The sequence below is a fragment of the Syngnathus scovelli genome, chromosome 12, assembly GCF_024217435.2.
Source record: "Syngnathus scovelli strain Florida chromosome 12, RoL_Ssco_1.2, whole genome shotgun sequence".
Lineage (NCBI taxonomy): Eukaryota > Metazoa > Chordata > Actinopteri > Syngnathiformes > Syngnathidae > Syngnathus > Syngnathus scovelli.
The window spans coordinates 3,157,321-3,184,927 of record NC_090858.1 but is presented as its reverse complement, the minus strand read 5'-3'; the positions used below and the strand labels follow the sequence as shown (position 1 = coordinate 3,184,927).

General features: G+C 43.6%; 3 protein-coding genes across 5 annotated transcripts; 2 read left to right on the top strand and 1 right to left on the bottom strand.

The window, feature by feature from the left end:
* Positions 1 to 64: 64 nt before the first annotated feature.
* Positions 65 to 13,331, top strand: parga (poly (ADP-ribose) glycohydrolase a). The gene is made up of 18 exons (XM_049736584.1): positions 65 to 468; positions 940 to 1,005; positions 1,078 to 1,635; positions 1,824 to 1,956; positions 2,035 to 2,157; positions 2,247 to 2,327; positions 2,525 to 2,599; positions 4,446 to 4,538; positions 5,000 to 5,154; positions 6,334 to 6,413; positions 6,487 to 6,547; positions 6,772 to 6,847; positions 7,745 to 7,892; positions 9,377 to 9,455; positions 9,519 to 9,627; positions 9,708 to 9,813; positions 10,516 to 10,644; positions 11,446 to 13,331. The coding sequence occupies exons 2-18, from the start codon at positions 977 to 979 to the stop codon at positions 11,613 to 11,615; spliced, it is 2,205 nt and encodes a 734-aa protein (XP_049592541.1). The 5' UTR covers positions 65 to 468; positions 940 to 976; the 3' UTR covers positions 11,616 to 13,331.
* Positions 13,332 to 14,724: 1,393 nt separating this feature from the next.
* On the top strand, positions 14,725 to 23,205 carry ogdhl (oxoglutarate dehydrogenase L). 3 transcript variants are annotated; one of them, XM_049736579.2, is made up of 24 exons: positions 14,725 to 14,879; positions 14,956 to 15,069; positions 15,635 to 15,849; positions 15,958 to 16,128; positions 16,360 to 16,462; positions 16,972 to 17,087; positions 17,223 to 17,377; positions 17,704 to 17,850; positions 17,923 to 18,013; positions 18,079 to 18,258; positions 18,319 to 18,447; positions 18,524 to 18,703; positions 18,877 to 19,029; positions 19,285 to 19,387; positions 19,471 to 19,599; positions 19,810 to 19,960; positions 20,413 to 20,540; positions 20,603 to 20,781; positions 20,858 to 20,929; positions 21,095 to 21,220; positions 21,611 to 21,683; positions 21,755 to 21,918; positions 21,980 to 22,134; positions 22,201 to 23,205. In XM_049736579.2, the coding sequence occupies exons 3-24, from the start codon at positions 15,637 to 15,639 to the stop codon at positions 22,322 to 22,324; spliced, it is 3,042 nt and encodes a 1,013-aa protein (XP_049592536.1). In that variant the 5' UTR covers positions 14,725 to 14,879; positions 14,956 to 15,069; positions 15,635 to 15,636; the 3' UTR covers positions 22,325 to 23,205. The 3 variants fall into 3 exon arrangements, with proteins under 3 accessions (XP_049592536.1, XP_049592537.1, XP_049592538.2); XM_049736580.2 differs by having other exon boundaries at positions 14,773 to 15,069; XM_049736581.2 differs by lacking the exons at positions 14,725 to 14,879; positions 14,956 to 15,069 and having other exon boundaries at positions 15,843 to 15,849; positions 15,990 to 16,128.
* chata (choline O-acetyltransferase a) lies at positions 23,196 to 27,377 on the bottom strand. The gene is made up of 15 exons (XM_049736603.2): positions 27,232 to 27,377; positions 26,566 to 26,639; positions 26,291 to 26,482; positions 26,080 to 26,198; positions 25,905 to 25,958; positions 25,660 to 25,840; positions 25,418 to 25,595; positions 25,186 to 25,355; positions 25,011 to 25,111; positions 24,805 to 24,933; positions 24,614 to 24,736; positions 24,412 to 24,553; positions 24,265 to 24,324; positions 24,043 to 24,180; positions 23,196 to 23,980 (listed from the first exon to the last, which is right to left on the bottom strand). The coding sequence occupies exons 2-15, from the start codon at positions 26,611 to 26,613 to the stop codon at positions 23,672 to 23,674; spliced, it is 1,944 nt and encodes a 647-aa protein (XP_049592560.1). The 5' UTR covers positions 26,614 to 26,639; positions 27,232 to 27,377; the 3' UTR covers positions 23,196 to 23,671.
* Positions 27,378 to 27,607: the final 230 nt, after the last annotated feature.

Here is a 27,607-nt window from a genome sequence, read left to right as displayed (position 1 = left end):
ATTCACTCAACCTATGTTTGTGTTGTCTTCTAAATTTTAGTTTTAGCATTTCTCCTTGTACCTAAATCAGGTTTAGTCGATTAAAATACGGACAGTAATACATTAACCTGACGTCATCATATTGAGCCGCCGTCTGCAGTGATTTGCGATTTTTCGTCCCTTTACTCGTTATTACGACAAAAAAAAAACATTTGCGGCCGTGTCGCTAGGCTACTGCCATCTGGCCACGCCTCTTTCCTAAATTAAACCATTTTGATTGGCCTTACTTCCCCCTCGACATCTTGTCGTCAAGTGGTAGCGGCTGTCGCGCCATCATGTCAATAAAACTAAAATTGGACCAAAACACTTTTTTTAAGTGGAGTATTTTGAGAAATATACGATGTGGCGCTACTTGGTTGCATTTGGAATGAAAACAGCAACTACATAATTCATCGAGCCAAGGAATAAAACCCCGCGAAGGACATGCTTGTAAGTTGTATTTCATTTTTAACGGCATCCGCTAGCTTGACGAGACTGTTTTGCTAGCCTGTATATAGCAAAGATTTTTTTTATACTACAGTAAAATTTTCAATCTTTAGTTAGCATTGGCTCTAGAGTTATCAGTGCTAAGGTTTCTCGCTGGGTACATTTCCCCAGTGATAGACCGTTACAACTAAGACCGTTTTTCGACCGTTTTTCTTTACGTTGAACTGTTTATGTCATACGTCAGGGTTTTCCACTTATGCTTTCGTTACTGCTTGTACCAAATAGTTGAAATCTGACTTTATGTTGTGTTCATGACGTTAATTTCCATGTTGACGTAAATATTTTACTATTTATTTTATTTGATAATAATTGTAATACATATTCTAAAAATAATCTATGATCAAATGTTCACAAATGTACAGCATGTGTGTGAGCAAATACCCTTACATACCGCTGATATATTTTTTTCTAAAGTAACTTTCATGCACTCGCCTTGTCTGACCACTTCAAGATGGATGCAGAAATGGATTCTCAGAGGAGGTAAATAAAAAATACACGTGATATTTGAGTGGAGGCACTGTGCTCATGTATTCATTTTATTTTGTGTTCCAGTGTGACCGGTGATAGCCAATCTGAAGGCGGATCAACGGAGCTCTTCTGCAGAACACCGGAGCAAGATGGAGATGATTTTTCACGGGCTGACACGGCCTCTCAGACTTTAATGGACTGCGGGTCTTTAAGTGGATTCAGCGATCCTTCGCTTGCAAGTATTAGAAGTAGTCCGGCCCTTGCGCAGTGTTCTTCTAATGGTCAAAAATCAAAGAGACTCAGTTCTCCTGGCCCTCACCCTGTGAAAACAACCTGTGTCGTACACTCCCCAAATCCTAAACCGGCCTGTTGCGCAAGTCCGAGGAAAGGCTCGTCCTCCAACGACGTGGAGATGCCAAGTCCCAACAGCCCTGTTGGTAAAACACTGCTCACCAACAACTCGGCAGGAGATGGCAGCGCTTGTGTCGAAGAGGCTCGGGAACACAAATGCCCGAACTTTGTTTCAGAGCCCGACAAACACTCAGCCGCAGGAACCGGGAATATCGTGGCGAGTGATTGTAGCGACCAATCAGTTTTAAGCCAGGAATTGATTATCAGCCAGACAGGTGCTACTTGTGAAAGGTATTTATAACTTTTCTTCCCTTGCGGTTAGAATTTTAAGTAGGTAGAAAATTGCTACAAAGTTTCTGGTGGATTTCGGAAATACAATATAATTCCTGGTTTACATTCTTCCATTCCTATTCGTTAAAATCCGAAATAATTCAAACACTGTCATTTCTGACCACACTGCTCCTCTTTTGTCTTTGCAGTGTTCCATCCCCTGAGCATGACGCCCCCAGAGCGTGGCTGGGGACCCCCATCAATGAGCTGAACAGGATGCCCCAGTGTGCTCCTCCACTGTCTCACCTGAAAGCCGTTCCCAACCACACTGTCACAATAAGGGTGAGTACACCATGTCACGAAACAGCTCTCCAACGACTGTCCTTGAGAATACATCTTGTTTGCTCATCAACGTTACAGACAGATCTCCTCAGGGAGGGAGAGGTGCCTGTCCCGTACCCCGGCAAGTTCAAAGACGCGTGGGATGACGTGTCAGTCAAGATGCCTTGCTCCGAGAAGAATCTCTTCCCACTGGAGACGGAGGTCCAAGATGCGCACGGACTTCAACCCAAACGTAAAGCTTAAGTTGGAGTCACTAAATTGATAACAACAAGAACAAATGTGTGTCGTAGGATGGAGGTGGGGTCCAGAGTCGGTGGGAGTTAATCCACTCGGCCTTGCAAGGAGGGTTTAAGAGTTCTCTGGATGTGAGGGTAAGGGAGACGCATTTGTGGAGCACGTGCATTGCAATCAATTTGAAATCATTCTAATAACCCTTCCACCCTTGTTATTTAAAGTGTTGCAACATCCACAAGGTGGCAGTGTTTGCAAAAATATCACCCTCCGATTTATCTTCTGCTCCTTTTTGCCACAGCAGGTTATTCATTTATATTTTGCTTCCTTCCCATAGGATGCTATCTTGAGATACAACACAGCCCATGCCAAGAAATGGGACTTCACCGCTCTCAACCTCCTTTGCACCGAGGTGAGCTGCATGCTTGAAAAAGTCACGAAAATAACTTGGAAGTCAAACTGCGAAATTATTGACTTCCTATAATTATAACAAAGGCTTTTTTTTTTGAATGCATTTCAGTGTCCGTTCTAAGATTTTATGAACTCAAGCTCCTTGGACTAATGTCTCAGTGCAAGGTGGAGCTTGAGCGATCGATGGGCTGCTCGTGAGCCACTTTATTGCTTTATCCAATTTAATTAAAAGGGTCCATCCCATCTAAAATGATGCTAAGTAAGGCCTTCCTAAGTTGCCCTTCCACTGACTGTCCTCTATTCTAATGAAACTGATGCTTTACTTTGCATGCTATTTAAAAAAAAAAAAAGTGCTGTGAAGGCTTTTTTGCAAAAGCTTACAAGAGAAGAGGTATGATTTGAAAATGGGGGTCCACTGTCTAATAAACTGCGTTGCTCACTTAATAACATTCAATTTATTCAATTTAACCAGCATTCATGAAGTACTGAATAATTGTCCTGAGTCCTCATAGCCAAGCTCCACTGATTGACACGCCCCCCTCCTGTGGCTGTAGGAAGGATAATTAAAAAAAATGATACAAATTGGGATGAGTCTGTAAATTGCCGTCGTGTTTCTCTCCTGCCAAATGAAACTGTCACAGTGTCACTTTCTGATGAACGTCTAAGGGCCCAAGCATGGAAGCCGTCCAGGGCGGAGTACAGCTGACGCCCCCAAGGGAGTACACAAACATTTGTGCTTCGTCAAGCGTTTCACACTTGTTTGTCAAACGCCCACGCTTATTTGTCGTTTCACTCACAAGTACACGGACTGGCTAACAGTTAGCCGGTGAACGGCCTGCTGCAAAGCCGAGCTCGCAGACGGTCGACTCTTCTGACTCTTCTGACTCTTCCCTCGCTCACCTTTTTAAAGGAGTCACATCTAAAATATGAGGATGGCGACCCCAAGTGGACATTAGTAATATCTGCGCCTCAAATGCACATTGTGTTGGTGAAATAATGCAATTTATTTAGCCAGTTAATCAATGGGACAATCGATAGAATAATCGATTCAAAAATACTTGACAACTGTATAACTTAATAACAAATATTTCCACTCTGGTCCCCCTAACCCAAGTGAGGCCATTTTAGGTCAGCAGCTATACCCGTGTGCGATATCATATTTCTACCCTCATACCGCCGCCACGTCCGCCATCTATTAGTCCCACCGGAGCGTTTTATGATGCCTGCCAGCTCATTACTTCTGACAGCGGTTAGTCAGACCTGCTCCCCTGACATATAAACGTTCTGCGGACAAATTGCCCAGCAAAGACTTTAGCGTCGGAAATCAAGCCACCGTGCCGCTCTCTTTCGGCGATTGGTCATTTGCATTTTGCTCCAGAAGGTCCATTTAATCAGCCGCTCTGCTTACCTTGATAGAATAAGGCAAGTGATTGATGACGCTGACATTTGAAGCCAATACGCTCATAAGTGATTGCGTTGTAAATCTGGCTGTATGACCGAGTAAGTGTGTTTATTTTAGAAGGAATTGCTGAGGCAAGCTGGAGGCTGAAGTATGTGGCTGCTCCTTTTCCAGATTGATGTCTCTTTTTTTTTCCCCTACACAGATAGAGGCCTTCCGTTTTTGTGACGCTTACCCCAAATTGTGTCGATTGTCACTCTTCCTGAGGAACTTCCATCAAGCTTTATAATCCCTTTTTCAAAGTAGATTTTTAAAGCTCGTCATAACTTTTGCCATTTGAAGAAAAAGTAGCTGATCCGAACTTTGCTACCCCAAAATGTCAACATCATTCCGGCTAATACTAAAATGTCTTTTCATTCATTCCCCACTTTTTTTTTTTGCCCTCTAGTGTTTGGAGCATTGCGAGGTTCAGCACCTCTACGAGGCCGTGCTGCCTTCCATGGTCACGCTGGCACTAAGTGCTCCGCGCCTCTGCACCATGGTACGTCTTCAAAGTTCCATTCCATATTTAGTAACTTAACCAGGGACCACTGGAATTTCAGGTGCATCCTTTCCGGTGGTTTGTTAATGAAGATTCCGTCGTATTGCTGTCGTAAGCCTTGAGCCAGATGTTCCGGCTCCTGTTATTAGAGCTGCTATTGATCGGCTAACCGCGGCAGCCTTGGGAGGCTCTTTAGCTCTAATCAGCCAAGATATATGAGCCTGCGTGTCTGACTAGGAGAACATAGGCGAGCACAAGAAAACACGGAGCTTAATTACTCCTTCGCATTTACTTAATGGAGCCCTTCTTGTCTCTTCTGCTTTTTAAATTGCTGTACTAATTATCTGCCCCCCATTAGCATTTAGCGTCCTTGTAATGATACCCTTCTTCTAATCTGTCCGTCATCTCTATTGCTATGATCCTCACGGTCTTCTCCTTTATTTTTTTGGTCTCTCCCTCAGCCAATCCCCCTGCTGAAGTCACGGATGAACCATTCCCTCACCATGTCTCAGGAGCAAATCGCTTGCCTTCTGGCCAACGCCTTCTTCTGCACATTCCCGCGACGCAACTCCCGCAAGTCAGAGTACTGCAACTACCCCGAGATCAACTTCTACAGGTGGAAAAATCCGGCATTCCCCTCGAGCAAAAAAATCCATAAGGGGGCACTAGTGCCTTAAAAACTCTCCCTACAGTTTCTCATTCATTACCACACCATAGTCAGTAATAATATTTGTTCTTTATTCAGTATTTGGTTGATTGGGACAGTCTGCCATTTTTTTTCTGCTTAGTTGTGAGTTGCTGCTTTTTTTTTTTTTATATGATACATAATATAATTCATAAAGAAGCACGAATGGCTCATTAGGTGATACGTGCTGGATAATCACATTAAAATAGCGTCTGTCTTATTATATTTACTCCTTACCTGGCAGACACAGTCCAGGTTTCGCATCAATTTTCCCCTCATCGCTTTGAGGATCCGTCCCCTTGTTAGTGAGAAGCTCTGCTTGTGTTTTTACCTCATTATGAAGGTGCATAACATCAAGTATCATTTTTCAATTTTTCTGTCAGGCAGTAGAAATAGCCTTAAGAATCCCAATTAGTAGTGGATCCGATGTATATTTGAGTCTTTCTCCTTCTGTGTAAGAAGGTTTTCTCCTGACCACATCAGATGTTAGCAGCAGGCTAAGTGAAGAGGGCTGTGTAATAATGTAAGCATTGATTCCTGCGGTCCTTCTATCGCTCGCTTGCAGATACTCGGGGCCCACCTTCACTATCAGCATTTCATCCTGCGGCACAAGATAGAACCCGGTTTGTGAGACGACGAGACGAGACAAGCAGCGAGGTCCAAAATGGGCCGTGGATCGTTATTGCCTCCCCCCCTCCCCCTTATAATTGAGGGAGTGTCCGTCACTTTGCTTATTGGCTACAGTGGCGCTCCGTCTTGGACAGGCAGCGCGGCAAGCAATCTGCTGATTGCTTTTTTGGCAGAACTGTCGAGGTTTGTCCTCGTTAAGTGATGGATATGTTGGAGAAGGAGGACGGAAGGCTGAGATGTGGCTCTTCAGCTGCTGTTTTCTTTGGCTTGAGAAGGAAATGAAGTGGAAAACATCGGGATATTATTCATATAGACATTTTTTGTGTGTGTCTGTTAATACAATTAAAATAAATGATGAAGTTGGTTATTTCGATAAGAAAAAAAGAGTCATGGCTCGTCAGTAAATAAATTTTTTTCAGCCTTGACAGGTTGTGACAATTGTTTTGATTGAAACAATATTTCATCCGTCTTGTCTTGCAGGTTATTTGAAGGCTCTTCACAACGAAAAATTGAGAAGTTGAAAACACTCTTCTGCTACTTTAGGAGAGTTTCGCAGACCAGTAAGCATCAGGAAACCATCCTGGTTCAAAACAAAATATGAAATTAATATTTTGATTGATTTTGTTTTTTTAGGACCAAAGGGCCTTGTGACATTCACAAGACAATCTGTGAACACGCTTCCAAACTGGGAGAAGTATTACTCTTTTTTTTTTTTTAACCCTTAATTTAAAAATAAACATCTTAAAGCATATTATGGCATTTTGATAAGTTTTAATTTTCAGCCCCTGAAAAAAAGATTACATTTTTTTTTTTTTATATATACACATACCCTACCAATAAATAATAGCAAACAAATTTTTATGTTTTTTTAGTAAAATTTACAAATCATCATTGAAAAGTGTCTTTTCCTTTTTCAAGCTGCCAGACTCAGCTGACTCGCTTACACATCACCTGCGAGGGGACAATTGAAGCCGATGGTTACGGGATGCTGCAGGTATAAAATCAACTTTATGTCAAATCTGTCCAGTTTCGCATCCATTTTGGCACTGTGGCTTTCTTTCAGCCCTCATACGTATTTATATTTTTTTAAGCAGTTCGGCATTCTGTGTCTGTTGCAATGGATTCACCCTTTTTTTTCCTTTGCTCTCATTGGTCTGGACATATCAAGTGTTATTTCTAACTGTTGCCTGACAACTAAAATTATATACTCGAGTAACTCAGGGAAGCAGGGAGAGGATAGCAAGGACCCTGGGGTGCAGCAAAAGTGTTCGCATTGAGGGGAAAAAAAAAAAAAAAAGATGACGAGGGTGTGGCATCTTACTGGGGCGACCCGGCCCGGGTTCAGAAGTCCTCCGTGCTGTCATTCTGTCAAAGGAGGTGAGATTGAAGGATATGGAGGGGTGAGGCGAGGGGTGAACGAGGTGAGGAGAACCGGTTCAAAACCAAACACTCGCTGTCACACAAATTGACGTGGCTGTGGGCCAGTGAGCAGGACCCTCCCCCTCTGACAGACAGCAGTGGATTTAAAAGTCCTCTTATTCTTGGCTTACGTGACCAAATAAAAAAAATAGTTGTAAAGAAAAATAACAGCATGTGAATCCATTGGTTCATGAGTTTTGATATATCCAACGTGCATGATTTTGCGTCCTCATTTGATTATTCCCAAACAGGAAGCAAGCATGTGATCTTTATCTGTATTAAATGAGCACAGTGGGTGGCAGGAAATAAGGACATACTAATTGAGTCATTTATCCGCATAACTGGAAGTTTAATCTTACTGTTAGACTCGACCGGTATTGAGTAGACAAGACGGTCTCCATTTTTTTTTGTTTCAGGAAAAGAAAAGCTCTTGGAGCCTCTTGTAATGAAATGTCCTATTTCTCCTCACAAGGTGGATTTTGCGAACCGATTCGTCGGCGGCGGCGTCACCGGGAACGGCCTGGTCCAAGAAGAGATCCGGTTCATCATAAACCCCGAACTCATCGTCTCCCGTCTCTTCACTGAAGCACTGGAGCAAAACGAATGCCTCATCATCACAGGTATCACGTCGATAGATTACCGTAATTACTGTGGATTTTATGCCATTCTAAAAAAAAAAAAAATTTTTATATAACATGTTTCATATTTGTGTCGAGCGCTTTAGTAGAGCAGACAAACGATGACACTCAGTCCTGCGATGCCACCAAACACACACAAGCCCTTTCATTGTCAATGTAAAAATCGACTTTAGTCTTATTAAGTAGCGCGGCCGGCGACACGGTGGCGCCGCCCTGTCTTCTCTGCGACATTCATCTCCTTTCCAAGTCACCTTCAGTTGTTAGTCACCGTCCTCCTCCGAGCCTCAGACCGTTCCTCCCTCCCTCCCTCCCTCCCTCCCCTCCTCTTCCTCCTCCCCTCCACTTAACTTTATTACATTTGGACAGAAAGGAATTTATAAGCGCACTAAGGTCAACGCTCCACTAATGGAATGGGCCAGTTACGCCATAGATCTGTTAAAACCCCGCACAATATTCTTTGCACGCACGATGCCGCCTCTTTGCTAAGATTCTAATCCAGACGTTTGTTCACCTCGCCCCCCCGTGACGTACATTCCTTACTTAACACGGGTTTTCCCGTACCTTTCCGACGTCGGTATTCCTCCGTGGGGGGCGTTGTCGGATCGGAAGGTAGAAGAACGCCGCGATGTAATCTGGTGATGGGAACCTTGATGGCAGGATGCCGGGCAGTTTCCGGCACAAATGACATCAAGGTGATTGGGAAGGACAGCGAGCAGCGGCTTCCTTGTCGGGCAAGGATATGAGATGATGAAATTGCTTCTTTTGTGGAAATTAATACTTCTTTGTTCTCTTTTTAAGAGACTCTTTACCCTGAAGAATGTTCCACAGAAATTGTATTTCAATTGTAGAGCACCATGCCCCCCCTATCACAAGCTAGTTTTTCATTAGAAAAGTGTTCACCGGGAACATTTTGATGCCATTTGCTTGAAATAAAATCAATGGCCAGAAAGGAGAATGGGGCAATTGGAGTCAAGTTGCTCTTGAAACTCAACTTTTCCCACTTACGAGGAAGGTTAAATGTAAATTCAGGTTTTCGGTTTACTCCGACTCGATAGTGGGCATGTTTTCACTTTTCATATTTTTTCACTTGACTAAACGAAATCTGTCGACTATATGTCTGTGTAGCGGCTTCTTTTATTTGAACCGTTTCTTCCCACTTAAGTCTGGAAGCTTTTTATTTTAACCCCAAAGCAGATTACTTATTAAATCACAGGCTTCTATTGATGCCAATCGAATCCACTGAATTTGATTTGCGACACAAAGTGAGGAAATAAATTTACGTCCACTTTCTGTGCTCTCACTGCGGATTACTTACTGATTTTATTATTATGCCTCAGCATTAGCGTTGCCTCTTGAAATGACATAATTTTGTGAAAGCCTGCACTGAACTCGTGTTTCGAACACTTGGAAGAGGTTTGTTAGAAACGACTTCAATTCTATTTCCCTTTGTGTTTGTTTCTACGTAGGTGCGGAGCAGTACAGTCGATATTCTGGCTATGCTGAAACTTACAAGTGGGATCAGTGCTACAAAGATGAGACTCCCAGGTATTCGTTCACCTCTTCGTTTTAAGTCGAATTTGAAACGGAAGCGTTACTTTTAATTTGAAGGGATGACTGGCAGAGACGATGCACAGAGATTGTGGCCATTGACGCGCTGAAATACAAGCACTTCCTGGAACAATTTTTGCCAGAAAAGATGACGAGAGAGCTCAACAAGGTGAGAAATAGATCGATTTTTGATTATGCCTAAAACTAAGAACCCTCGTTATCTGCTCAACGGGTTCTTCTGTATTTTAGGCCTACTGCGGATTCTTCCGGAATAACGCCAACAAAAAGCACTTGTCTGCAATCGCCACCGGGAACTGGGGTTGCGGCGCTTTCGGTGGAGACACGCGACTCAAAGGTACTCCGCTAGTCACGGTTTTTGAAAAGGCTACCCTCTCGACCCCTCCCCCCTCCCCTCGCTCAATTAGTCGCCGGCTTGTGTGTCACTCATCCGTTTCTTCCCACCCGTTATCGATCCGCTGACACACGTTTATGCTTGCCATTAAAACGCCGATTGAGCACCGGCAAGGGAGAGCATAAATCGCATCCTCTGTGGATTCGGCGCTACATCACTCTTCATAAGCGAGGGTCCCGGGGAAGACTTAACACTTGCACATTTTCTCCAATTGCTAATGGTTGAATGTGACGGCGTTTGACCAATATAAATTCACTTCACACTCAGGTGAGTGAATCAAGTAGCATCCTCAGGGATCAATTTAATAAGGATCAAGTTAGACTATTTTTTTTTTTTTATGTTCGCTGGAGTTTTTGTGGGTAACCCATGCCCATTAAATTTAGAATTAGCATTTTATGTCCACATACCCCGACATGAGCCATGTTGTCGCTGTAAAGATTACGACCCTTTTCAAAACGATGTTTTGAGTTGTGTGTTCATTAATCTGGAGTTAATACCCAACCATAAAATATTTAACACTCCTAATTTGCTAAAAGATGGAAATCCTCACTGCGAGCAAAAGGCATCCCCCGACTTGGATTATTGACCAATTACTAATGAAGCGCAATTCCTTACATCACGTTATTCTCATTTGTTTTTCGTTAGCGCTGATTCAGCTGATGGCTGCGGCAGAGGCGGGCAGGGACATGGCGTACTTCACCTTTGGAGATGCTTCGCTCATGCGAGATGTTTACGACATGCACACTTTCTTGACTGAGAGACAAGTCACAGTGGGTAAGGTTGACAAGATTTCCTTTTAAACCTATTAATGGTGAAACCTCTAACGTCAAACAACGTAGGAGCAGAAAAATTGAGCCTCTTAAATATTTGAAACGTCATCTTTTGTTTTTTTCTGACACTGAACCAATTTTTAAAAAATGTCAGTGACCCGCACAATGAGGGGAAAGAAAATCATTCAGGTATCTAAACAAATAAACCGGCATCCCCGGGATTGTTTGACTTTAGAGGTTCCATGTCTCATTAAATCCAGCGCCTGCCTTTTATGGAGCTCCTATCGTAGAGTACACAATAAATGGAACTAGGGACGATATTAGCCGCCATTGCGCTTGTGAAGATTGAGAGGCTTGTCCTTGCTGCCACTATTAGCGTGCCAGTATGCGTTTAAAAAAAAAAAGAAAAAAAAAAAAGCAGCCCATGTGCATGCTAAGTTATTACACCTCATAGCCCATGTCTTTCCCTCGAGCCCATCCATTCAGCGCCAGAGTGGATTACAGGTGACCCCAGACGCTATCTCGCACTCCCCCGCTTTCCTTTTTTTTTTTTTTTTCCTGTTGACATTTATTGAAGCCTTTGAAAGAAATTCCCCTCCAGCTATCCATTTTCTAAAGTGGAGCTGCAGAGACGCACTAGCACGAGCTCAAACTAGCTTTCATTTAGGTTTTTTTTTTTTTTCCCATTCTCAACCGTTCTCTTTGTCTCTGTCACCCAAACCTCTCCTTCCTCGTCCTGATCCACATTCCCCGCCCCCTTTTCGTTCCTCTTCCCCCAATTTTCGTCCTTGCCGTTGCTTTCCAGGGAGGCTGTATGGCCTTTTGAATCAATACTCCAGTTTGGTTTGCAAGAACTGCCGCTCGACCAGACCCGACGTTAGCTTGTATGATTTCATCTACCGGTCTCTTCCCCCCGTGACCGCCGATGCCTTGGACTCTGCTAAGGACTCTGGGATCTCCCCTGATTCTCATTAAAAAAAAAAAAAAAAAAATTCCCGTCCTCCAGGTTCAGAAACCTCAGTCGTGTGCTTACAATCACTCTGACAAGTGCATTTCAGTAATTCAAATATTGTGGAAAATATTTCAGTAGTTCAACTCAAAGTGAACCAAAGCTTGCCAGGAAAAGCAAAAATCAGATATTTGAGATTTCTCAGTCGCAAACCGCAAGAAAAAAAAAAAACTTTTCACCAATATTCTCATTTACTGAGATGCACATGTAGCCACGCTCCCTTTACGTTTGTGATTTCTCCAACACGCAAACTACCAAAACACAGCTTTGCCTTTCTTGCTGGTGGTGAGTGTTTTACAACAGCCTTGTAGTTGTCACCTCATGTGGTGAAATGTTTCCACTTTCTAGCAATAGTAAATCCTTGTTGCTGTTCAGCCTTTTTAATCACGTAAAGGTGGCTCGTGGAATGCCAAGTTTCCATTCACATAAGGTTGATGACAGACACCCAAATGTCGACAGAACTCCGCCAAGGCTAAACTTTAAGTAGCTTTACGAGCCCTGATTTGGGGGTGGGAAGTACAAAAACAAATTTGCCATGAATGCGACTTGGAAGAAGTGTAACAATATTGAGAAATAATCTTACTGCATTTCCCATCCTTTCAATATTATAATTTAATATTTGATTTTTTTCTAAGATCCTCTTCCCATGTATTTTTTTTTCAACAAACACAGGCAAAATATTAATCTATATTACAATAAACAATTTGTTTATTAAAATGTTTTAGTATATAAGAAGGTCCAAGAAAACGGATACAATAACGATATGGCAACTAGAGCCTTGTTAAAGTACCTCACAGTGAAAAGGGGCCGTTTATTCCCGGCCGTATATTCTCCCAAATGCATGTTTGTGGACACATACTCGAAAAATTTGATTTGTTATCAGTATTATCTTCTATTTTAGAAAAAGTGACCACGAAAGAGGCTGTGAGTGACAGAGATGCTGCGCTGTATTCTATGCATGGGTATACAGTATGTCTTATCAAATATTCGAAACATATATGCTGCTCTTTTATATCTTTGACATATTTTATTTAAACAAAAACAACAGACTATCATTAAAGGGGAAGTCAACCCTCGAATTTTCTTTGTCGAAATATGTTTTGTGCGGCTCAGCAAGTTTAAACACGGTGTTCTGATTGTTTGGTTTGTGGAATATCAATGAAACAAGGCAAAATACACCCGTTTTCATCCATTTCAAAAGGCGGCCATTTTACCACGTGCTGTCGACTGAAAATGACATCACAGTTGCCAGGTCTCAGGTCACAACCAATCATGGCTCACCAATTATCTGAAGCTGAGCCATGATTGGTTAGGACACCTGGCAAATGTGATGTCATTTTCAGAAAGTAGCAAAATGGCCGCCCACTGAGATGAATAAAAACAGGTGAAATTAGCTACTTAATGTAATATTATTTTGGGCTTGGCTTTCCCTTTCTTAAAAAAAAAAACAACAACATCCCTATATGTACAAACTGAGGGTTAATGGAAGAGTTGCTCGTCAAACATTTTGTTCTTTTTACACAGCATTTGAGAATACTGTAAATGATTTATGGACACTATTTAAAGATGCTTTGGTTACATCTCCGATAACGCCTGTAAATGTGTCTCATAATATTGTACTGTAGGTTTTTAATTTGCCCTCTTTTTGTTATGGTTTCTTAATTAAAATATATCCTGTTCAAGTCGCTCCTCCACTCTGTAATTGAATTATTCATAGGTCATTGAGAGGTAACAAACTTTTATTGCCGGCTCTTCAAAGCATGCTTCGGCATCGCAGATCCGTCACTTGATTTCGCCAAATCATGCATTATTGAATGACGCCAAATGCGATTGATTTCCACGAGGCCGCGCGTGCCCATAGCTCCCACGGCAAATTAAATTGGGCCTTCATACATGCTTTATTAGATGAATTAGGCTTCCTAAGTACCGTCACGACTTGGAAATCCATAAACGGCACCGAGGCTTGGCTCCCCTAAGTGGATTACACATTATACGACTCCAAACAAGACTTTGGTACAAAGTCACTTTGGGGATGTCAGACCTGGACGCTGTTGACTTTTGACAATATGCATCAGCTTGTTTTGCGCCATACTTATTTTGCTGGTGTCCTCAAAATTAAAGATTAACTCCTTCTCTGAGCTTTGATCACCAGGATTTCTAACTACGGTCAACAAGCATTCACATGCACGATGTCGACCTGTTTCCTTTCCTGGCATTTTTTTTTTTTTCTTTTTCATAATCTTGTGTCGTGATGGTAATTATCCTAAACAGGATGTGATTTAACACAGAGCCTGTAGTATGTTACCCAGCGGCGCAGGTCTTTGCAAGCTCGGAGACTATTAATAAAAAGGCCAGGAAAGAAATGGCCCTCGCTCCGTCTTTGTCAGGCGGCAGAGTCGCCCCGACAAAATGGCATTTCTGTTCATAATTGCCTGACCCTTCCTTCTGCAGGTCATATAGGGAGCAATGGCAAAGATGCATGCAAATAATGAGTCTGCAGGTTGCAAATATAGGAGGTAATGTGGATTTTTAGGGCAGTAAGGATAGTTTAAGTGAATTAATGTGAATTTAATAAAATACAAAGAATTGGACGATTTATGTTTTTTCTGATGTTTTATAGATTTTTGCTGTGTTGTCATTTTAAAATTAGTTTTAAGGTACTTTGTACAGGTGCAATATTAGAATTAGTGGTGTAAGAAATCTGTGACACTGGTGTTTCTTATTTTCACCCTTTCTCACAGGTTTTTTTTTTTTTTATTCCTATAACCATCTTTTTTCACCGACCTTGCGGCCAGCAAGTATGAATGATGAAAGTCGAAATGAGGAGCAGCATTTCTAAATTGAGCTGGCCCAATTATTTGATTGTTTTTTTTGGAGGGAGGGCATCAATCTGAAACCACTTGCCCAAATGACTTTTTTTTTTTTTTTTTTTAAAGAAAAGTTAACTTAGTTTCTATAATTTGATTCAGTCTTTTTCCACCAAAGATAATAACGGTCATTTTGATTGCAGCGCAGATAAAACTTTGTCAGCTCTGCTACGCAATGATGCAATGTTTTTGGTTTGGTTTTTTTTTTGGTCCCACTAAATTTGCATGGGTGCTTCAGCGTGTGGTTGCTCGCACCGATGAGTGCAGACAATCGTGCACTTGTATGTTCTTGCAAGTGCGTTGCAATCTGTCACCTATCCCGACATCGGGAAGTCTGCAGCGGTGACATCGCAGCGGCTGAAGGTAAACGTTAACGCATGAGTGATTTTTCGACTTGTTGTCCTTTGCACTTCTATCCTCCTGTATACGTCACACACAGGCCATCGCGCAGATTATGGGGGATTGACATTGAAGGCAGCGGATTAGTGGTGCTGTCACATAGCCCACACGAGCATCATAACAGGCAAAGTTAAAAGCGCCATTGCAAGAACAGGTGAGCATCGTATTTGACTATTTTTTCCTCATTTGCGCAAATAATTCTGTGACGCTTTTGCAGTAGCTTCCGTTTTAGTTCGTACTGCACATTGTTTAAAAGCTTCCGTTTAAACGGTCATGCAGTAAACATTGCCACCGCCAGGATGTTCATTCTGCATCGCGTCTGTGTGAAAGCGAAAGCGCTGCTGATGTAGGTGAAAGGTCATTTGTGACTCCGATGAGCTGCGTTGACGTAATAGTAACCATTTAAAATAGATTTGACTTCTTTTTAAATTTTTGGTTGCGCTTTCATCATTTTGTAGAGCAAAAATAGCCGTTTCTGACTAAAAAGTGGAGAAAACAAGCTTTCTGTGAAAACAAAGTCAGCAGGACAGTGACTCTGTTTTGATTTTTGTGTCACCTCAAAATAAAACCAAAACAAGACAGACGTTTATAATGTACAGAATTCTTTATGGGAGTGTTTGGTTCAACTTGTCTAACTTGTTTATTTGAGGTGTCAAACGGAGGTGTCTCACCTTTTACTCAAAGGCTGCAATGATTCAGTTTTTGTTTTTCTCCGTCAGTCATGAGTCAGTTTCGGGCATTGGTGGGTGTGTTGAGGGCGAGCGCGGGAGGTCCTTTGTGGCGAGGCGGTGGCGTGACCCTGACCAGGTGTCGGCCTCACCCCAGGAGAGAGTGGTCCTCTGAGACGACACCCTCTCAAGCGGTCATCAGTAGCTCCAGCTATGTTGAGGACATGTACTTCGCCTGGCTTGAAGATCATAAGAATGTCCATGAGGTAACTGTCTGCAACAATTCAAAACAGGCTTTGACTTGAATTTTATTACTTGTAACTTAAAAGTTGTAGCACTTGTCAAGGTACAGAAATATAGGATTTGTCTTCCAGTCGTGGGACACCTTCTTCCGGAACATCCATAGGTCCAGTACACCTGGCGAGGAGGCAGAGAGACGACCCTCCGCCCTCCTCCAGGGCCGAGTCGCGCCCCATTCGCCAGACATGACGCAGAAAGTTGTGGAGGACCACCTGGCTGTGCACACGCTCATCAGAGCCTACCAGGTCGTTCACATTGTATATAAATGTTCATACCAAGAAAACCGGCTTAACAAAACAGATGCTCGCGTTTCCTCTCTCCCGTTAATGACTCAAGTTCCTCTCGGTTTGATCCGTTCGGGATACTTGTTGCATTGTGGAAACGCTTGGCAGAACAATATGGATGAGAGCATCTCCAGCTGTTCATTCTATGATGACAAATTCTGATTTTATTTTATGTCGCTGTGCTGTTTCTAGATCCGCGGTCATCACGTGGCCCAGTTGGACCCTCTGGGCATCTTAGTTGCTGACCTGGACTCATTTGTTCCCTCTGACCTCATCACCTCAATTGATAAATTAGGTGAGCAGCCAAAGGCGAACATCACGTAAGACTTGGTTGATCTCTCACTCGGGGAAAGAATCTATTAGAGCAGCAAGAAGAGGTAATTGTTGTTTATCAGAAGATATAATTAAACCTAAAACAAAGGTGTGTGTTTAACAAAACGGCATTTTCGGGTGATGAATATCGGCTAGCTGAATGCTAACAATGCAAAGCAACTACACAGGCTAGCAAAAGTAGCATCGCATTGTGTTGTATTGACGCAAGGCTGACATTGCTGGCTAATGAAACATAATGAGCTGCTTAACTTGTCAGTACATGAATCTATTCTCGGACCTTTTTTCTCTTTGCCTTGTTGTTAATGTGATTTGCACCTGTCTCCTCTTATGTGCCTTGCGAGCTTTGAGCTTGAGCAGCTCTCTCAGGTGGTCTGCTCAACCTCTGCGGCGACACCCTAACCCCCCCCCCGAGGAAAAAAAAAATGCATACAAACGGTTTTGAATTAAAATGAGGTTTTTTTTCCATCTTAGCTTTCTACGGTCTGCATGAGTCCGACTTGGACCGGAGCTTCCGCCTGCCTCACACCACCTTCATCGGCGGAGGAGAGACTACTCTTCCTCTTCGGGAGGTCATACATCGACTTGAGGTACCCACCTTCAATAATCCCAAATATTTTTTGCTCATTTTAAGCAACCATTTCTATTAAGCTCTTTTAAAAGGTCACTTTAACCAGCAAAGAATGTTCTCCCCTCTTTTTTTTTTCTCCATTGTCTCGTTTCAGGCATCTTACTGCGGTCACGTCGGGGTGGAATTCATGTTCATCAACAACGTGGCGCAATGCCAGTGGATCCGTCAGAAGTTCGAGACACCCGGAATCATGCGCTTCACCAATGCCGAGAAGAGAACGCTGCTGGCTCGTCTGATCAGATCAACGCGGTCAGCAACTAAATGAAGATCTCCAGCCATTAATGAACGCACAGACGGCACAATTTCAGATCATAGATCATACCGGGAAACCATGCAGCCATTAGTTATATGAGGTCATTTTTGTCTGATGATTGATGAGCCCCAAAGCCTTACCGCATTATTTTTTCACATTTGCCCAATTACAACATCTCAACCTTTAGATCAGCATTTGCCAACATTTTTAAGGTACCTGAAAAGCGAAAAATAAATGACTTCTAAATTTAGCCAGCCTGAGAGGAGAATTCTTCTTCTACATACTGTTCAAATCAGCCTGTACCCTTTTTTTGACTTCATAGGTTTGAGGACTTCTTGGCCAGGAAGTGGTCATCAGAAAAACGCTTTGGACTGGAAGGCTGCGAAGTCCTCATCCCGGCTCTGAAGACCATCATTGACAGCTCCAGCGCTGCCGGCATCGATAGCGTGATCATGGGGATGCCGCATCGGTATTGGGCCGGCTTTCGTCCTGCGGCTTATTGGGTTGCTATGATTGACTCGTTCTTTCCATGTGCGTCCAGGGGTCGACTTAACGTCTTGGCCAATGTGATCCACAAGGACTTGAACCAGATCTTCTGTCAGTTCGACCCCAAATTAGAGGCTGCAGACGAAGTGAGAACACCTGCGTTTGAGAGAGCGGCCTCTCTCAACATGACCTGCTCGTTATTCTGACCTAGGGTTCCGGTGACGTCAAATACCACCTCGGGATGTACCACGAGAGAATAAACCGGGAGACGGACAAGAACATCACGCTGTCCCTCATGGCCAACCCCTCCCACTTGGAGGCGGTGGATCCAGTCGTCCAGGGCAAGGCCAAAGCCGAGCAGTTCTACAGGGGGGACACGTTTGGCAAAAAGGTCAGCATTTTCCTCAGATGAACCTTTCTTCTTTGTAAACAAGACATTTTGTTTTTCCAGGTGATGTCCATCTTGATGCACGGAGACGCTGCTTTCGCCGGCCAAGGTGTTGTATATGAAACGTTCCACCTCAGTGAACTCCCCTCCTATACCACCTATGGTACCATCCATGTGGTGGTCAACAATCAGGTAATAGGTTTGCATTTTATAGTTACCATGGAAACACAAGATGAAATAAAACTAAATTCGTACATGTCTGGGGCAGATCGGCTTCACGACGGACCCCCGGATGGCCCGCTCCTCCCCTTACCCCACCGACGTGGCTCGAGTGGTCAACGCTCCCATCTTCCATGTCAACGCTGACAACCCCGAGGCGGTCATGTACGTGTGCCGCGTGGCCGCCGAATGGAGGAACGCCTTCAACAAGGACGTCGTCATTGACCTGGTCTGTCCCTGGAAGTCCATCGGTGGATTTGTATTTATTTTTTGGAGAGGCTTTAGTCAAGATTTTAGTTTGTTTTTTGGGGAACTCATTAATGGGGGAATTTTAGGATCAAGGTAGCACTTAATGCATTATTTTTTGAAGATTAAATTTTTATTTGTTGTGTATTTTGACAGGTGTGTTACAGGCGCTTTGGCCATAATGAAATGGACGAGCCGATGTTCACCCAGCCGCTGATGTACAAGCAGATCCAGCGGCAGGAGCACGTGCTGAAGAAGTATTCCGACAAGCTCATTAACGAGGGAGTGGTGACGCTACAGGAATTTGAGGTGATACCTATTTGTTGAACGAAAACGATATCGGTAATATATAGCAGCGACGTTGCCTCTGTTGCTTTCGATTTACTGTTGCAATTCCATCAGCAGCTTGTTTATCATCGCAATGTGGACCCTTGCAAATAGTCCATTCATAATACACGAAGCTATTTACTGCCGCTAAAGACTCAATTTTTCATTCACCGTTCTTCTCGTTGTGCTTGCGAACAAGCCGTAGTCGTTGAACGAGTTTTTCAATGTGTCTTGCAGGAAGAAGTGGCCAAATACGACAAGATATGCGAGGACGCCTACAGCAGCTCAAAAGACGAGAAGATCTCGCATATCCGACACTGGCTGGACTCACCCTGGACAAGTACTAAACATTCTTCTCATCCTCGTTGTATTTTTTGTTATTCTTTGGTGCTGGATAACGACGACGAATGTTTCCCTCCCTAGACTTCTTCACAGCAGAAGGAGAACCTAAGACCATGACTTGCCCCCCCACTGGACTGGATGAGGAGGTCCTGCAGCATATTGGGAAGACCGCCAGCTCCGTGCCTGTGAAGGATTTTGACATTCATCCCGGTGAGATGCATCGGCTTCATTTTTATACTGTATAACACCAATACAGTATTTGTATGGGTCCGTTTATTCACTTTGGAATTCCCTTCCAAGAAATCCCAACATCAGCCAGACTTTTTAGTGTCCACAACTGACACCACCACCTGTCATTTTACAGTTTCTGCTCGCTCAGCAAGTATTTTATTTTTCTCCCTCTCTGTGTGCACCCACAAGGTTTGTCTCGTATCCTGCGCAGTCGAGCAGACTTGGTGCGGAACGGTCAACTGGACTGGGCCTTGGGAGAGTACATGGCCTTTGGGTCGCTTCTCAAAGATGGCATCCACGTGCGACTCAGCGGGCAGGACGTAGAAAGGGGAACGTTCAGGTATGCGTGTGCGCACAATGACCTCTTCCATCCTCCCTTCGCGCCATGCTTTCTCGAGTCATCCGTGTTCTGTACTTGACATGGTAGCGGCTTCCTCCCACCTCCACTTTGTTTACTTCCTGCCGGTCGCTCCCGTCCTCTTCTCACAGGAGCCGAGCATATTGACGCGTTCCGCTTGAGCGTGTGTATCAGCGGCGCAACAAACTTGATGTGTTTGGGTGTGCGCCCTTTTTTTCCCCACTAATGGGGCCCCCAAAGACAGATGACATACTGCGTGTGCAAAGTTTTTGCATGTAACTTTTGTTACATCTTTTTGTGTTTTTTTTAAAACAAATTATTTCATTCTGTCATGATAATGATTACTTTGTTTTTATAAAGCCCAGTATTACAGAATGTCATTTTCCTTATTGAAAAAGACATTCCGATTTTTTCTTTTTTTACGTGTTTCCTAGTCACCGTCATCATGTTCTCCATGACCAAAAACTGGACAAACGCACCTACGTCCCCATGAACCACCTGTGGATCAACCAGGCCCCCTACACCGTCTGCAACAGCTCCTTGTCCGAGTACGGCGTGCTCGGTAGGCGGGCGAGCTCAACCGTCAGCTTGTCGCCTTCACGTGACTACCTTTTCCCTATCCAGGGTTCGAGCTGGGCTTCGCCATGGCCAATCCCAACGCCTTGGTCCTGTGGGAGGCGCAGTTTGGAGACTTCCATAACACTGCCCAGTGCATCATCGACCAGTTCATCAGCTCGGGGCAGGCCAAATGGGTCCGTCACAACGGCATTGTCCTGCTCCTCCCACACGGGATGGAAGGAATGGTGAGATTAAACTTTCCATTGATTTTTTTTTTTTTTGGCACTTATATGGAATAATCAAGCTTTCATTTGTCTTCAGGGTCCAGAACATTCCTCAGCACGACCTGAGCGTTTCCTGCAAATGAGCAAAGATGACCCGGACCACTTTCCTGTAGGTCCAATTCAGATTTGAAAAACACTTAAATGACTTTTCTGCAGATACGGCAACTCCCAAAAATTCCAAACTATGGTTTAGCCCGCTCTTGAGATGTCAACAGAACCAGAAGTCTTTTGGTGTAGAATGTCACATTCTCTCTCTCTCTTTTCTCACATGAAGGAGTTTGGTGGAGATTTTGAAGTGGAGCAGCTGTACGATTGCAACTGGATCGTGGTCAACTGCTCCACGCCTGCTAACTACTGTCACGTGCTCAGACGGCAGATTCTGCTGCCGTTCAGGAAGCCGGTAAATCACGACAATCTGTCTTGGTTTTCCAAAACAAAAACACTTTGATAATATGACTTGCCTTAATAATTAGACTTCCATCTGAAACTTTTCGGCCGTACGTGAATGATTATTTTTCGTGCGCAGCTTTCACTGTTTTTCAGCTACGATGAATGTCTTAAGTGATCCCCTGTCGACTACGAATGTGACGCTCGCTCGAGCATGAGAAAACAAAAGTACCCCGAGCAAATTAGTGGAGATGTCAATAGGGAATATTATATGATTTGTTTGAGTGCAAAGTCTCAATTCCAGTTTTGGTTGACTGAACACGCCGGCTTTGTCCCTGATGTTACATTGTGGGGAGAAAAAAAAAAAAAAAAATCCACCAAACTTTCTTTACTTATTTCACAGCTGATTATATTCACTCCAAAATCTCTGCTGAGGCACCCTGATGCCAGGTCCAGTTTTAAAGACCTCGCCAAAGGTACACTTTGACCCTTTCGCCACTACTTTTATGCAACGTTAAATAAAACAAAAATTATTTAACTTCAATAGGGACTAAATTTAAGAGGCTGATCCCAGACGAAGGCCCGTCGAGTCACAGTCCAGACCGAGTGAGAAGATTGATTTTCTGCACTGGTAAAGTTTACTACAAACTGACCAAAGAGAGAAAGCAACTAAACCTGGAGAAGGACATCGCCATCATCAGACTGGAGCAGGTCTGCGATAACATGCTGGAATGGAACGGCAGAGTGAGTGATTCAGTTTCTCTTCTTCCAGATCTCGCCGTTTCCCTTCGACCTGGTCAAAGCGGAGGTGGAGAAACACAAAAGCGCTGAGCTGGTGTGGTGTCAGGAGGAGCACAAGAACACGGGTTACTACAACTACGTCAGGCCTCGCTTACTCACCGTGGTGGCCAACAAGAGGCCCGTGTGGTGAGAACATGCCGGTTCTGTTCTCACCTGAGGTTGGGAAAGTCCTACACGTCGTTTCCTTTTCAGGTACGCCGGGCGGGAACCCGCCGCCGCGCCCGCAACGGGAAACAAATCGACCCACCTGAACGAGCTGAAAAAGTTCATGGACACGGCCTTCAACCTGAGCGGCTTCCAGGAGAGGAATGATTGAAGCGGACGGGACGGGAGGTTCAGGTGGCCTTTCTCTTAATTAGGTGCTCAAAATGGACCTGACATGCTTCACTGGACAAATACAGCCAATAGATTCAGTAAGATTTTTACGATTACAATCTAGGAACATTTTTCTTTCCCTCTTTGGGGTTTATAATCGTTTTGATTATAAGTTCCAAGAAATAACGAGCACAGTAGATTCGTGGAACTCTGACACAATCGGTTGCAGGAACTTGTGTTTGGATTTTCAATTCATTCATTTTCATCCATACAAGGACGTTCTGTCATGGTGTTAGCCTCATTATTGTAATATTATATCTGTTGTTTCATACTGGGTCCATTTTGAGTTTCAGATTGTCACTTTCTATTGAATTGGTCCATACATTTTTTTTTTTACCATTTTTTTGTAATCAGTCATCCATGTAAACGTTTAGCGACTTCATTCCCTGTTGCATTTTGAGTTGATTCTTGTAACAGAAAGATTTCATCCTGCTTAAAAGCGCCACTCTCGAGCAGATGTTTATATAGCCCGATGAGTGTACGTACGTCTTATATTCGGTAATTATTTTTTTTCCTGACAGGCGTCGCTAGTCGTGCATGTGTGCTTCTGCTTTTGCAATGCGAGCTGTTGGCGAAGGAAGGCCTCTTGATTGTCACAGCTCGCTTCATTAGCAGACATCAGCCAGCTGGCGACGACTTTTTCGGGGTTTGTTTATAGGGCTCATAAGGTGTAAAACACAACAAAGCCCGAGAGGCGTGAAGAGCAATCTCATTCAGATCCTCACTTGTAAATAATCATACAATTACAAAAGAATGTATCCTCGAGTCATAGTATCTTCTCTCCATACAAAATAAATCAGAGTTCTGTAATATCAATTTTAACCTATTTTGGAAATAGATTTTATTGCAGCAATTAGCAAAAAAATAATAATAAATTGCGCAAATACACAAAAACTGTATTGTCGTTCTTACAATTTGTTTCCAGTTATTGTGGCAAGGTAAATACTAATATGAGCTACAAATACAATCTTACGTCCATTTATTAATATTCATACAGCACACAAAAAACAGCAGTCACAGAATTTTGGTTTCAATTGCCTATGTACACTCAGCCTTATAAATAAAAATAAATAGATTTGATTCACAAATGCAACACAGTTACAGCACCTGCGCCACAACATTGACCTACTATCAGTTAATCTAAACTATACTATCCTTAATTGTCAAGTGCCCGGGGCGTTTACGGACATATAGGTTCACTGCATTGATATTTTTATATATATGATTATTATAGCACATAGAAAATGAAGTTACATCACTCTAGCTACAATATTTCTGAGGCTTTACCTCAAGGCTGAAGTTTAGTTTGGCTCATTGTCTTCACAAGTGCTTCCTGATTCTTGCTCCGTTCCGCTGGCATCTCCGTGGGGGTCGGACCCTGTCTCGGCCCACGGGACTTGTATTTGTGGCACAAATCCCTCATGTCTAATAACCCCCGCTCCAGACTTTTGACAAACTGTGACGAGCACGTGTGTTGACTCTCGCTAAAGCTGGACACGCAGAAGACAAAATGGTCCGACTGTGGATTGTAGCACACTCCGTATCCGTTCGGGACCACCGGTCCGTAGCAGCAGAACATCTCAACAGTGGTGGGGACCTGAAATATAAGATGGGATTGTTTGACAGGATTCTCTTCATATTTCAAATGGTGTCCAGTACCTGACTTGTGGAGAGAATGAACTCATTACTGATGCGATAGGCCTCATCTCGAAAGATCTCCGGCGTCTCCATCTTCAGATCTTTTGCCATCTCGCGCAATCCCAATAGGTGATTGTCGATTCCCATCCCCACGATGGCCTGGAAAAACGAAATGACACTATTGGTTCATTTAGTTTTCTTTGTGATGCTGATTTAAGTTAGTGAGAAGAATCGGACAGCTACCAGTGTCGAAATCTTCGTCTGTGCTGATACGGCGGTTCGTAACAACTCCATCTTTGCATCCTGGTAGAAATGAGTCAGTGCCAATTGTGTAAATCATGTCTTTCAAAACCGACTAAAGTTTCCCGAGTCTAACGTCAAACTCCTTACACAATTGCTCACATTCCCGTCAGTCATTGCTCGAACAAAGTCCAGGGCTTCCGGCGTGGCCGAGCGAATGTTGTCCACTCGGCCGTCTTTAAAACGACGTGTGGAGGCGCTCTCATAGGTGGAAACTGCTCTGCCGTGACATCTGGGCACACGGAGAACGTTTAGAAGACATGTCCTGCCATGTGGTTGAACTTTCTCCTACCTGTAGTAGGCCAACTGAAGAGCCACCTGGATGAAGGCATCTGGACTCATATTGAGCAACTTGATCATTTCTTTCCCGTAATGGCGGAATTTGTAGACCTTCATGTCGAGATTCTTGACAAGCCTTTGCACATGAAACAAAGTAAAATCCAATCATGGCGGTTAATTGTAGTTTTTCCATATGCGCCAAACCTGCGGAGTCTGTCAGCAGATGAGTTGAGGAACTTGTGCATGAGCGGGCTACATTTCCAGCGGAGTCGTCTTGGGGCTGGCAGCTCGCTCACACTTGCAGCCGGGACCAACTTGGAGGGACTGCCGAGCCTATTGCCAACGTAGGCAGGCATCAGTCATAACATTCAAATCTGCCGTTCTAAAATTGCTTTGGCTTGAATTCTTACATATATTGGAGAAGATACTCGGTACACTGCACCAGGACGATCCCTTCGAACGCCGAATGCTCGCACACAACTCCGCAGCAGCCGTCGGCCCCTACGACGAACTGGCACAATAACGCTGTTTTCAGAGCAACAGAACATCTTTGTTTCTATCCATAATCCAAACGTCCTTACAAACCTGCATGCTCTTGTCGTACCACCGGTTGCCCCCGTTAACGGCCGCTCCTCCCCCGTGCAGCATGAACATGGCCCGAGCAGAATCGCTCAACTCGGTCTTGCTGTCGTCGTCAAGACACACCAAACAAAGGCAGCGCTCCATCAGGTCCAAAGAGTTCCTGTTGCTCGACTCTGCGGGGGAGAAAGGAGCGAACAGACTTATTTGGGTGACGATCGTGAGCAAGGTCCAGTACCTCTGAAGAGTTCTCTGTGAGACTCCGCCCACTCCGTTCGGCCGTCGGAGGTGAGAAGACCGATCGGCGGCTGCCGCTCGTCTTCATCGTCAGCCATTTTTGTGATCTTCTCCAGCTGAGTCAGGAGGTCTTGCTTGTTCAGGCGGCGGGAATTGATCACCACGTCCAGTACAAAAAACTGGACACAAGATTCAGAATTGAATCACATTCAAACATTTATTTTTGCTTTCTTCCCACCTGACCTGGTTTTTACAAGCCACAATAATATGCCCTGCTTCTGGCACGGCGCTACCGTCGTGCACCACGAGAACATCCCTCTCACGGCCCGGCAGACGGTAGGCGCTGAAGATCCGATAGTACTGCTCCATACAAAGAGGCGTTCCGGCGAGTTGACCTCGGGCGTAATCCACAGGTAACGTACCTCTGCACACACCCGTTTGTCCATTGTATATTGACCTCTTGTGATTTTGAATTTTTTCTTACTTACGCATCAAGCAAACTTTTGTACTCCAGAATTCCTGAAATCAAATAGGCAGCAAACCTACAGGGAAGACGAAGAAACGACATACCATGGTAAGATCTGTAGAGATGCTACTACTATTTATATTTAATATTCATACAATCAGATTGAAAATATGCTTCATGATCTGAGTTGTGCACACCTCAGGGAATCAAAGGGAGCTTTGAAAGTCTGGCGTGGGAACACCATGGCGGGACTGGAGTTGACCGGCAACGCTAGTCTGTTGTTGAGGTACATGTCGTTCAACCAGTACTCGTACACCTACACGGGAAAAATTTAATTGAATTGTCACCCAAATAATTAATTATATGTATGTGGAATTAAAAAAAAAAATCTCTGCTCACTCTACTTACCCAGTTGGCCTTTTCCTCTCTCCTCTCCACCAGCTTACGTTGCAGTAGCTCCCCCACACCTCCGGGGGCGCCAAAGCGCTTGACCACCCGCTGGGTTTCTTGGAAGCGTTCCTCACTCAGCAGGTGTTTCATGCATCTCAGGTAAGTGTCTAAAGTTTCTTTTAACTCAGGCAGTGGCAGTTTGGGCACACTCTGGATGGGGAAGGGAGTGTACAAAATAATTACACCATATCGAAACCATGTTGTTTTGTGGAAAATAGTATCAATATAATTACATCAGTGGCCTTGGTTTGTTTGGAGGGCTCTTGGTTGAGATGGGACATGTTGATGGACCTGAGCAGTTGCTTCCCTTTTATTGACAAACAGAAAATGGTCGTCTGACGCTCGTACATAAATGCAGATTATAGATGTATGTTCGTAATGCCTCTTAGTAATATTCATAAAATGAAAATTATGTAATATTAAAATATTATACAAGTGTTAAATTCATTAGAATAGAGATATTAAATAGAAATATTACTTCCTAATCAATTATAATCATTAAATGACAAACCATTTTAATACACCACTATGCCTTCTAATAATAATCAGAATCACCATCAAAATCGTCATACATAAGAAGCACACATTTCAACTAATACTGTATTATCACAATAATTATAAATCCTCTTTATTTACTGTGTATACATTTTTAAATATATTTCCCCCCAAAACACGTATGATCTTCCTCTCAATCTATAAATTAATCGTCTCGACTTGCTACCGTCTGAAATATGGAACACAAATTGACATTAATTTGCTATGATGAATGATTGACTCATCCATGCTTCAATCCAAAATGCTATTTTCACTATTTAGCGTAACATGGGAAATGTCAATCTAAGCTTCGGCCGTAATTCAAAACACTTAAATTATTACATGACAAAGGAAAATTGTCTTACCTGTAATTTGGGGGGGGGGAAAAAATCACTTCCTCATCTTCAGCCTCCAATGAGAAGTTTCAATTTGTCTTGCTTCATTATTTGTTTTCTCGCAGCATCCGTTTTCCAAAGACATGATCAAGAAGCCCAACTATTAAGTCTCTCGCTGTGGCTCCGCAGAGATGCTGATGAAGAGGGGGGGGGGGGGGGGGGGGGTGTAGTGTGTGTGTGTGTGTGTGTGTGGGGGGACATGGCTCCTCCCTGAAGTCCGGCGATTTGCCAGCAACTTAAATTCGCCGCACCACTCCGCCATCACCGTATCATACATATTTGGCCGAATCGTTCCTGTGTGGACTCAATATTTTTTTGTAAGTCGCAATCCTCAATTTTACTAATT

Excerpts from the sequence above, each read along its gene's own strand:
- ogdhl (XM_049736579.2), top strand. The coding sequence starts at position 15,637 with ATGAGTCAGTTTCGGGCATTGGTGGGTGTGTTGAGGGCGAGCGCGGGA. Across the intron at positions 18,704-18,876 it reads AGGACGTCGTCATTGACCTG|GTGTGTTACAGGCGCTTTGG; the intron begins GTCTGTCCCTGG and ends GTATTTTGACAG. Across the intron at positions 19,961-20,412 it reads GTAGAAAGGGGAACGTTCAG|TCACCGTCATCATGTTCTCC; the intron begins GTATGCGTGTGC and ends CGTGTTTCCTAG.
- parga (XM_049736584.1), top strand. The coding sequence starts at position 977 with ATGGATGCAGAAATGGATTCTCAGAGGAG. Across the intron at positions 2,600-4,445 it reads TCAACCTCCTTTGCACCGAG|TGTTTGGAGCATTGCGAGGT; the intron begins GTGAGCTGCATG and ends TTTGCCCTCTAG. Across the intron at positions 4,539-4,999 it reads CTCCGCGCCTCTGCACCATG|CCAATCCCCCTGCTGAAGTC; the intron begins GTACGTCTTCAA and ends TCTCTCCCTCAG.
- chata (XM_049736603.2), bottom strand. The coding sequence starts at position 26,613 with ATGTCCCATCTCAACCAAGAGCCCTCCAAACAAACCAAGGCCACTGAT. Across the intron at positions 25,841-25,904 it reads TACAAAAGTTTGCTTGATGC|AGGTACGTTACCTGTGGATT; the intron begins GTAAGTAAGAAA and ends GGGTGTGTGCAG. Across the intron at positions 24,934-25,010 it reads GAGTATCTTCTCCAATATAT|GCTCGGCAGTCCCTCCAAGT; the intron begins GTAAGAATTCAA and ends CGTTGGCAATAG.